Source organism: Propithecus coquereli, unplaced genomic scaffold (assembly GCF_000956105.1).
Source record: "Propithecus coquereli isolate 6110/MARCELLA unplaced genomic scaffold, Pcoq_1.0 Scaffold583, whole genome shotgun sequence".
Classification (NCBI taxonomy): Eukaryota; Metazoa; Chordata; class Mammalia; order Primates; family Indriidae; genus Propithecus; species Propithecus coquereli.
The window spans coordinates 1,971,569-1,981,872 of record NW_012151763.1 but is presented as its reverse complement, the minus strand read 5'-3'; the positions used below and the strand labels follow the sequence as shown (position 1 = coordinate 1,981,872).

Genomic DNA, 10,304 nt, shown 5'->3' with positions numbered 1-10,304 from the left:
TTGCCCATGGTGGAACATGGATATGAGAAGCTGGGCAGGGCAGGCAGGGGACAGCTGTGTCGTACATTAGCACACTAGGGATCACAGGCTACCTCTGCAGTATGACTGCCAAGGAACAGGCTATTGCTCAACAAACAGTTATAAACATATCAGGAAAGAAAAGTAAGTCTCCACCCCCGCCCCCAACCCCTACTACAAGGGACTCTGCAACGTGGCCATGCAGACTTCATTGGCCTGACCCCTCCCCACTTCCTCTCATGGCTGGTCACAAAACTAATGCTGCTGCTGCTGCTGCTCATCCACATAGGGCTGCTCTGCAGGCACGAAGTATCTCATTTGTTGTGGCTGGCATTCCACTGGGCCCTGAAAAGCTTCTGGACCTGGGGGGTCCTGGGCTCCTGCCTCAGGAGCCTGTACCTGCTGGGAAAAAAGAGAACAAGGTACAGTCCTTTGATAGAGGTCCTGGACCCATTCGTGGTAGTGGGAGGATCCCTTTAGTTCAAGTCAGCCAGCTGCTGAGAAATGCCTCTTTGGAACATGAGCCTGCAAAGTGCTAGTGATCGAGAGGCTGAGGAAGATGAGATTCCTCTCCTCTTCCATCTCCTAGCAGCATCGTGACTTAAAGAGCAGCAGAAGCAGACCCAGCTTTCCCAAATTACCTTAAAGCTCCTGGGTCTGTGTCTGGCCCTCCATTCTCAGCAGCTTCTCTGCCAGCCACAGCCAGCCAAAGCCCCTAACCTTAGGCCTTGGACTCAGCCATGTCCATGCTGCCCCAGATTTGCAGCTACTCGGCCCACTTTAGCAAAGTGTAGGAGATGTACCAACCCACACTGGAGTGTGGAGGAGGGGAGGAGGATGGACACGATGGTGTTACAAAGGGTGGGCTGAGGAGCCTTTTCTGGTTGAGAAGGAGGGATCCCTTCGGCTATGTAGTGAGGGGATGCAAGATTCCAACAAGTGGTACTCAAGGGCGTGGAGAAGACAGAGGGGTCAGAAGGAGCAGGGCTGGGCACTAGGCAGAAAGCTAGAGGTGTCCGGGGACCTACAGGGAGGCAGGGCCCAGAAGGCAGTGGGAGTTGAGCCAGGGCAGGGTGGCAAGGGCACAGAAGCTCAGAGGAGGAGGAACTGGGGCTTCACCTGAGGACAGGGGGAGCCCCTGAAGCTTTGTGGCCAGGGAAGCTCCACATGGCCCTGCCCTAGGCTGCTCCACTGCTTTCCCCAGGCTGAGCAACCTTGCGGAATCCTACCTTCTCTACTTCCCTGCACCACCTGCGTAGCTCTCTGCTGGCTCTGCCTCTCAGGGCCCCACCCAAGAGGGTAAGTGCCTCGAAAACACGCATGAGGAAAGGTTTTACCAGAGTCTGGCTGGGTAACAAAACTACAGGACTCATTGACCATTCCGATCTCTTTGTAGGCAATCCCTCTAACGAACCAACTTTCTGGCAACGTCAGTGGCCCAGTTGGTGAAGGTGTAAATGTGAAAAATAATCATACCTTTACCCATTTAAAATATTTAAACTCCTCCATTCTGCCTTAGCTTACTGCTTTTTTATTGTTGTTTTGGTTTGGTTTGGTTTGGTTTGGTTTGGTTGTTTAAAGAAAAACAAAGGTTAGGCTATATTAAGGTTTCTAAAGCCATAGTGAAAACACCTTTTGTAAGTACTATTCATCAGTCAGATTGAAAGTACGTGGTCCCAATGGGGCCTGCTGGGAGCTTACTTTGGAGCAAAACCCACTGTGTAACTGCCATCTGGACCAGCTTCCATCCCGGAAACATGGCCACTGCAGATGGTCCTCAAGGTGGGTCTGCCCTGCCAAATACGGGGCACCCCATAGATGAATACTAAGTGCACTCAACAGAGGGACCCCAGGTTTATTTTTAGTACAAGGAAACAAACCCACACTGGGCCCTAGATTTTGTAGAACTATTAATATTAATAATATCAAAATCCACAAGTCTGGAAAGGGGCTTGGGCTCAGATGAGCTCAGCATTAAAAATATGGCATGGCTCACTTTGTCCAGGTAATATATTTTTGAGAGAAGTTTCAGTCAGATTACATTTAAGATCCAGGCCAGCTCACTTTTTCAAGTAATGCTGTGGAGCATATTTTTACTCAGCAGTGAGTGCTACCATCATGTGAATAATTGCCCTCAAATTTATTGAGCTTTGAAGTCTGTATTTCACACACAGAGCACACTCCTGGGGTGGCTGCCTCTTAAGGAAGGGGTTCAGAACCCCTCTTGACCCAGCATATAGTGTACCTGGTTCCAGAGGTCTTGACCCTGCATCAGGGCCTGCTCATTGGAAAGCCAAATATTCACTTGAAGCAAAAGGTGACCTTGTGGATCAGGCGACTGTTGCCAAAGTTGGATGTAATCCTCTGGGGTCTCCAGTACGGGCAATTTCACTTCTGGATTTATAGGAGACTGAGGAAAGCTGGTGGAAGAAATTGGCTGAGTGCTTGAGCTATACCCCAATGGTGGTTGATCCATGGGAGGGCCCTGATGTGCCTCAGGAAGAAAACTGTAAGAGAAGAAACCTGCTGCAGTATCATGGACCTGGAAATAATGGCCCACGAGACACTCCCTTGGTCATCAGTAGATGCTTCAGGCATATTTGATTTTGGTGGCTACACCAGGATTCACTTATATGTCTCCTCACTTTGGCCTGAATAAGACTCAACTTGCCAAAGTAAATCAAATATAGACACTGGGAGAAATTATAGTCATTTGTCTCAACTGTTTTTATTTCTATTACTTGGACAGTTCTGGTCTTGCCACAACTGTGCTCTCTGTGGACATGGGCAAGTCATTTCTCCTACCTCTAAATCACTAAGGGAGCTGGTGGCTGAGTGGAGACTGCAAGGCCTATTTCCTAACTTCGAATCCAGTGCTCTCTCCAGAACTCTAAGCCTGGGGGTCTTGTGATCAATATAGACTTTTGAGCCCCATCCCAGACTCTGTACTTTCAGCAACATTGTCAGGTGGATTCTGATGATCAGGCCAGCTGGACAACACAACTCTAGCCCACCCCACATGTCCAGGTCACTGATTCTAAAGTAAGGCCCAGAAGGAAATCCAGAAAGCTTTGGGAGGCACGTTTCAGAGAGCTAACGTTCATTCACAACTATCTAGTGGGCCTCAACTATATGCTAAGCAATCCTTTAACTGCTGAACAGAACCTTCTCTTTCTGGTGTTTGGAACCAAAGACCTTATTATTGAGCAAAAATGTGTTTGTGTTCCCATAATTCCACCCAGGACTTAGCCCTTATGTTTCCTTGGCTGATCTTGGCAATCTAGCAATTGTTTCACACCCACTTCCCTCCTGTTGATCATAAATGCCATGGAGATCCCTTTACCTGATCTACTGTGATCACCAGATTCCAGGGAAGTTAGGGAATGAACCTAGAAGTCCAGGAGTTATTCAGCTGTGGGCACTCAAGACTACTCTACACATACCCCGTGCAAGGGACTGGGCTTGGGGAATCAAGCCAAGTGATTTCAAGGGTTGCATGCTAACTTCCTGACTTTGAGGCTTCCTCATCTAGTCCCTTCTTCAGGGGGACTCCTCTGTTCCATCAATGGGTGCTTAGCCATGCACCATATGTGCAGAGGCAGGATGGCCAGTGGCTACAGAGAAAGATGAGTTGAGAGCAAGTTGCTGTTGATGAGAAGACTGCTGGTGCCACATGGACAGGTCATCCATGGTCTTAGGCATGGTACCCAGCCTTGAGGGGAAAGCAGTGATCTTAGCCCTTAACACCATGCTATGCACTCCTTACCTATGACTCTCATTTTCCTGGCGCCCAAGGTCTTCCTCTTGATAAGAGTCAGAAGGCTGTGGCTCAGCTACTATTTGGACAGGAGCAACAATAGGCTTGGTCTGCATAAATGTAACAGGATTATTGTAGAGTGGCACAGACATGCCAGTTGGATTTTTGAGGCATTTCTGCAGGGTCTGGTTCCCCACGATGACATTATGCTGCTGCTGCTTTTCCTGCTTCTGTTGTTTCTGCAGCATCTGCTCCTGCAGCTTCTTCTGCTCCTGCTGCATGAAAAGACAAATGAGTGATAAAAATACCTCAGTGTGTATGGGAGCTTCCCAGAAATTTGATTCTCCCACTTCGGTTCTCAAGGTAGAAGGCAACAGTAGTCCAGCCGCCCTACACATAGTGGTTTGTGTGACTGTCTGCTTGTTCGGCTGGACACTAGTTGCCGTCATGCTCCTAGATGTGAGAGTCTGCTAATCCAACACATATGCACATGTATGTATACATGGTCTAGCATATGTGTTCAGGTCTAGGTAGCCCGGGATTTTTTTACTATCTTAGGCAAATGAATTACAGCCAACTGAGTAGCCACTACCCCTTAAGGAAAACCAGGTGAGTCCAAATCCTCATGAAAATGTAATCCTCTTTCAGCTACACAGTTAAAACAGGCTTTCCATACCTGAATGGAGACGAGAGAAGGCTCCTCAAAATTGTCAATGAATTTCAAAGACGGGAATGAATATGAATCACAAAACCGTTTGGCCTCCTTGAGATCTGGGAGGGACCGCTTCACTTGCCCAGTGAGTTGTTTCTTGAGCACTGCCCCCGAAGACTGGGGATCAGGACTGACAATGTGGCATGTTGTAATTGGCTGCATCTGTAAGGACACAGTATCACAAAGGTCTTATTCATAGTACACACCTTTTCTTAGGGCACAAGGCACGCTGGGCATGGAGCAGAATTGCCCACAGGCAGGCCTACATGCAGCGTTGGCTATACATAAGCCACATCTGCCATTGCCGAGGCCTGGCTAGGCCCATCATGGCTCCTGCAGCCAAGAGCAAAAGGGTAAAACTAAAGGTGCCTGCTGGAGACCACTCTGGATGTCCCATGCCACCCTGTGGCAGCAGCTGTCACTATTGGTAGGCCCTATTGACTAATTCCTTAAGGGTTGCCAAGGTCCCTCTCTCCTCCTCCTTCTACCACTTATGTAGAACTCGTCTGACCTGAACTCTAGCATTCCGAAGTGCTTGAAGCTGCTCCTTGATCACTTGCAGTGCATCCTGCTAGCTTTTGATAATAGCCTGCAGCACCTGAGTGCTCTCTTCTAGCTGCTCCCTGAACTTCTCTAACAGTTCCAGATCACAGTTATCGATGCAGGATGCAATAGACAATGATGGTTGTGATGGCTGTGGGGAGGAATCGCTTACGGTTCTCCAAATACTACCATATTGTTTTACTTCAAGATTTTGAAAGCCTAAGAATGCAAACAGTGGCAGTCCAATCCTGATTGCATTCATTACTAGAAAGTTTGAAGAAATGGTTAAAGAATCCAGGAATTCTAGATAAAAAATGGCCCACGGAGATCATTTCATTTCATTTTTTTTCCAAAAAGAAAGATGTGGAATTGGCCCAGAGACGTGAAGCAACCTGCAGTGCCAAAGTGCCCTTCCCCTGGGTCAAATCACAAATGACAGTCCACCAATAGGGCTCCTGTTAGTAATGTAATAGAGATAATCATCAGCTGGTACCTCCTTTGTTCCAGGCACTCTTCTAAGCACTATATGGAAATTCACAGATCTGATCTTCACAGAGCCCTAGAAAGTAGGAACCCTTACCGTTCTCATATACAATCATAGTACTTGGATGAATACTCTCCTCTTGGTCCTGGAAATCTAATTTTAAATTGGAGAACAGCCTCAGATCTTGAAATGAGCAAATGTACAGGTTTATAAAATTAGAGAGTGTGTTAGGGAGAAAACTATGCTTCAGCTTGGCTGAAATAGAAGGGATAAGGCAAGTCACATGTGGAAAAGAAGGCAGAAAGAGAGGGTTTTTTTTGCAGAGCATACAGATTCAGGCAGTTGAGGAACTTGGATTTTATTCACAGATCCTTTGGCACTGCTGCCAGAAGGAGCATTCTACTCTATAGATCTGATTCAGGAAGTGACATGCTCAGATCTGTTTTGTAGAACATGCCTTCTGACAGCAGTGCAGAAGATGGACTGACAGGTGAAAGGAAGCTTGGAGTCAGGGAAAGGCAAATTAGAAGGCTATGGGGGCAATTCAAAGTAGAGATAACAGGGGCCTGAAACAGACCAGAGGTAGAAGATATAGGAAGGAAGGGAGAGAAATTTGAGAGAAATTAAGAAAATAAATGAGAGGCCGGGCGCAGTAGCTCATGCCTATAATCCTAGCACTCTGGGAGGCCGAGGTGGGAAGATCACTTGAGCTCAGGAGGTTTGAGACCAACCTGAGCAAGAGCAAGACCCTGTCTCTACTAAAAATAGAAAAATTAGCCAGGCGTGGTGGTATGTGCCTGTAGTCCCAGCTATTCGGGAGGCTGAGGCGGGAGGATCGCTTGAACCCAGGAGTTGGAGGTTGCTGTGAGCTAGGCTGATGCCATAGCACTCTACTCAGGGCAACAGAGTGAGACTCTGTCTGAAAAACAAAAGGAAAAGGAAAAGGAAAAGGAAAAGGAAAGGAAAGGAAAAATAAAAGGAAAGGAAAGGAAAGAAAAGAAAAGAAAACAAATGCTGGTGAGGATGCAGAGAAAGGGGAATGTTCTTATACTGCTGGTGGGAATATAAAGTAGCACAGCCAATATGGAAAACTGTATAGAGGTTCCTCAAAAATACTAAAACTGGAACTACCATATGATCCAGAAATTCCACTATTGGGCATATATCAAAAAGAAAGGAAATCAGTATATCGTAACGATATCTGCACTCCCATGCTTATTGCAGCACTATTCACAATAGCCCAAATATGGAATCAACCTAGGTGTCCAAAAACAGAGAAAAAATGTGACATATATACACAATGGAATACCATTCAGCCTTTAAAAAGAAAGAGATTCTGTCATTTGCAGCAACATGGATGGAACTGGAGGACATTATGTGAAGTGAAATAAGCCAGGCACAGAAAGACAAATATCACATATTCTCACTCATACTTAGGAGCTTAAAAAGTGGATCTCATGGAGGTAGGGAGTAAAATGATAGTTACCAGAGGCTGGTGGAGGGTGGGGGAGTGAAGAGAAGTTGGTTAATGGATACAAACATACAGTTAAATAGAAGGAATAAGTTCTAGTATTTGATAGCACAGTAAGGAGACCACAGTAAACAACAATTTACTGTATACTTCAAAATAGCTAGAAGAGACAAATTGTAAATGAAAAAGTAAGTGTTTGAGGTGATAGATATCCCAATTACCCTGATTTGATCATTACACACTGTATATATGTATAAAATATCACATGTACCCCCAAAATATGTACGACTATGATATATCAATAAAAAATCAAATTCTAAGAAAAGAATAGATTACCATCCAGAATATCTTAAAGTAAAATAAGGTTTAAAAAATAAGAAGAAGAAAAGAGAAAGTAGATAGGACTTCTCAACTAATTTATTTATGAAAACAAGAAAGAGATGGAATTCTTGGAAAAAAAAACATCTGTCAAAGTTGTAAGCAGTGCTTGGAAACAATTGCTGTTTGCCCTGAACTGTGCTGAACACTGTGTGTATATACCAGATGAGAGAGTCGTGGTCCTGATCCATAAAGAATTTCCAACGTCAATGATGAGGAAAAAGTACATATATAGAGATCAAAAATAAGACAGTCTATTATATCATACTGTGGTCCTTTATGGTTAATGTAAGTACATAGCTGAGTCGGGGGCAGGGGAGAAGAAGAGAGAGAGGAAGGAGAGAGATAGAGATGGAGGGAGAGAGAGAGAAGGAGGGAGGGAGGGAAACTAAACAATTTGGTTTTTTTCTCGGTTAGAATAAAAATAATGTATGTATTTTTAGTCCATTGAAAACCATTCAATTGTCCTTCTTTCACTATGTATTATATATATCCCTTCCTATAAGAAAGTAGGCATTCATTAGACCAAAACACACACATACAAAACTCTCTAAATTCAGGTCTGGAAGAGACAAACCTTACAGGTTACCACATCTACCCGCCCTCTCCAGGCAGGAATCTTCTCTCTGCTGCCCCTGGAAAATGAGCTACCGAGCCTTGGCTTTAACCTTTCCATTGAAGGGGAGGTGCCTCACAATTTTAGGAGGTGACCAAATCCATCTGAGAAGGGCTAATAGTGTCAGATCACTTCCTTGAAGGGATCTGAAAGCCACCTTCCCTGCAGCTTCTAGCTGTCAGCCCTGGTTTGAGCCACTGGAAGCACATCTTCCACTTCATGAGCACAATGGCTCTTTAGTTGTTTGGATAAAGCTGTCCTAGCCCTCCCTCCCCATTATTCCCTTCTCCTCGGTCTTCAACTACTGACTCTATGATGTTTTCCAGCCCCTTCCCTATCCTGGTCTCCATCTTCTGGATACACTCCAGGTTGTCAATACATGGCATCCAGAATAAGCCTAATACGCTATCACTTGCAGAGCCAAATTACACACATTCATTCCTGGTTATTTCAGTGATTTTAAACAAAGCTATACTTAAGGTTTAATTACAAATAAATTCAAAAGAGAAGAGAAACCTGTCAACAGTGAAAGGGGGACCACAACTTTTTAGCATAATAAGGACATAAATAAGGACAAAATGGATTTTCACAGAAGTTTCCTTCTAAATAGTTCAAAGAATTTCCACAACAGTCCACAAATCTCTGCAAAACAAGAAGACCATTTCAAGATGGAGAAATGGAAGCTCAGGAACTTTCCAAAGACACATTGCTGGGGCCAAACTCAAACAATTGTCTCCTAGCCCTCAGTTCTCTTCATTGGATCATTGGATGGGAGTGCCTTTGGCATTAGGGATGAAGTGACTCATCTTAGCCTCAGTGATTAACATACACAATTCCACATAACTGACCATAATCTTATTATCTTGGCTGCCAATCCTGATTTTAATAATCCTGTCTAATATAAAAGATGATTGTGCAAATCTGTGACATTGTACACAAATTTGGGTGTAGAGGAGCTATGCAGTAGTTAATCCAACTGTTTTGATTCATTTGGCTTTGGACCATACATCAGTGCTAGCATTTCAAGGTTGGATATTTCTAACACTTTAACACTATGTTCTAACCTAATAAAAATTCAGTTGGAAAAATCTAGCTTGTGGTACAGGGGGAGGGCTGGTATGGATGGTCAGGGCACTTGTCATCCCTTGAGATGGTTAGCATCCCCTTACAGGTGATGGAGAACAGGGCTCTTAAAATTACTTCCTTTCTTAGTAACTAAGCTTCCTATTTGGCTCAGCTTTCTCTCAAGTACAAAGTGTCCTTGGCTCCAACCTCCCTGTTCACAAGGGCGCACTGGGTTCTCAGCTGCATCTGAAAATCTAGTACAACAGAAATAGTGATTCAGTTTTTTAAAAAATAAAGAGTATGTTTTCTTCAAAGTGAAACTGGTCAAAAGAGTGAAAATCGGGGCTTTGTCTAGTGGTCCAGACAAATATGTGAGGCAACACTCCCAGAGGTACCTCAGCACTGGTGCCAGCAGCCTTGCTGGAGGAGGGGAAGGCCTTCTTCTGCACCAGATCAATCAAGTTCTCCTGGTATTCTGGGCCTACTGCATCCTGCTGGTCTACCAGGTCCACTATGTCCATCGGGTCTTCTTGTTCCACCAGGTTCACTGTGTCCATTGAGTCTACCACGTCCTGCTGCTCCACTGAGTCCTCTGTGTCCTCAGTCAGCAGATCTACCTCAGAATCATCTCCAAAGCTACTCAAGGATAACATGGCTGAAGAAGAAAGTACAACGGAGTTCATGACTAAAAAAGCAAAAATATGAAAGTTATCAAAGAGATTACACAACAAGGAAGTCCAGTTTTATTCTATGTTAAGGATGAGATGTGTCAGTTACCAGGAATCATTCACAACATTACTTTAAACATCTGTTCACATTAGCAAATGAAGAAAAATGAAAGAGCGTTTGAATTTACTTCTGCCCACCCTCCAGCTTAAGCTAGTGCCTAAACCCATTCCACTTGTTAAGTGTTGTTTCATTCATTATAAAAGTCTTTTGGCTCTCTTTCTGGAAATTTGGTACCATCCAACTGATAAAAACAAATTTAGTTTCAGTCTTCTGCATGTAGCTATCCAGTTTTCCCAGCTCCATTTATTGAAAAGAGATTCTTTTCCCCAGTGTATGTTTTTGTCAGCTTTGTCAAAGATTAGATTACCATATCCAGATGGTTTCATCTCTGCATTCTCAGTCCTGTTCCAGAGGTCAATGTCTCTATTTTTGTGCCAGTACCAACCTGTTTTAATCACTACAGCCTGGTAGTACAGCTTAAAGTCAGGTAAACTGATACCTCCCAGTTTGTTCTTTTTACTTAAGATTGCT

General features: G+C 44.4%; 1 protein-coding gene across 1 annotated transcript in view; it reads right to left on the bottom strand.

Moving 5' to 3' along the window:
• Positions 1-273: 273 nt before the first annotated feature.
• PASD1 (PAS domain containing 1) overlaps positions 274-10,304 on the bottom strand; it is a 79,503-nt gene continuing 69,472 nt past the window's right edge. Inside the window, 6 exon segments of the mRNA XM_012658355.1 lie at positions 274-417; positions 2,264-2,525; positions 3,785-4,050; positions 4,452-4,649; positions 4,999-5,181; positions 9,440-9,729. Of these exon segments, the coding sequence (XP_012513809.1) occupies positions 274-417; positions 2,264-2,525; positions 3,785-4,050; positions 4,452-4,649; positions 4,999-5,181; positions 9,440-9,729 (1,343 nt within the window).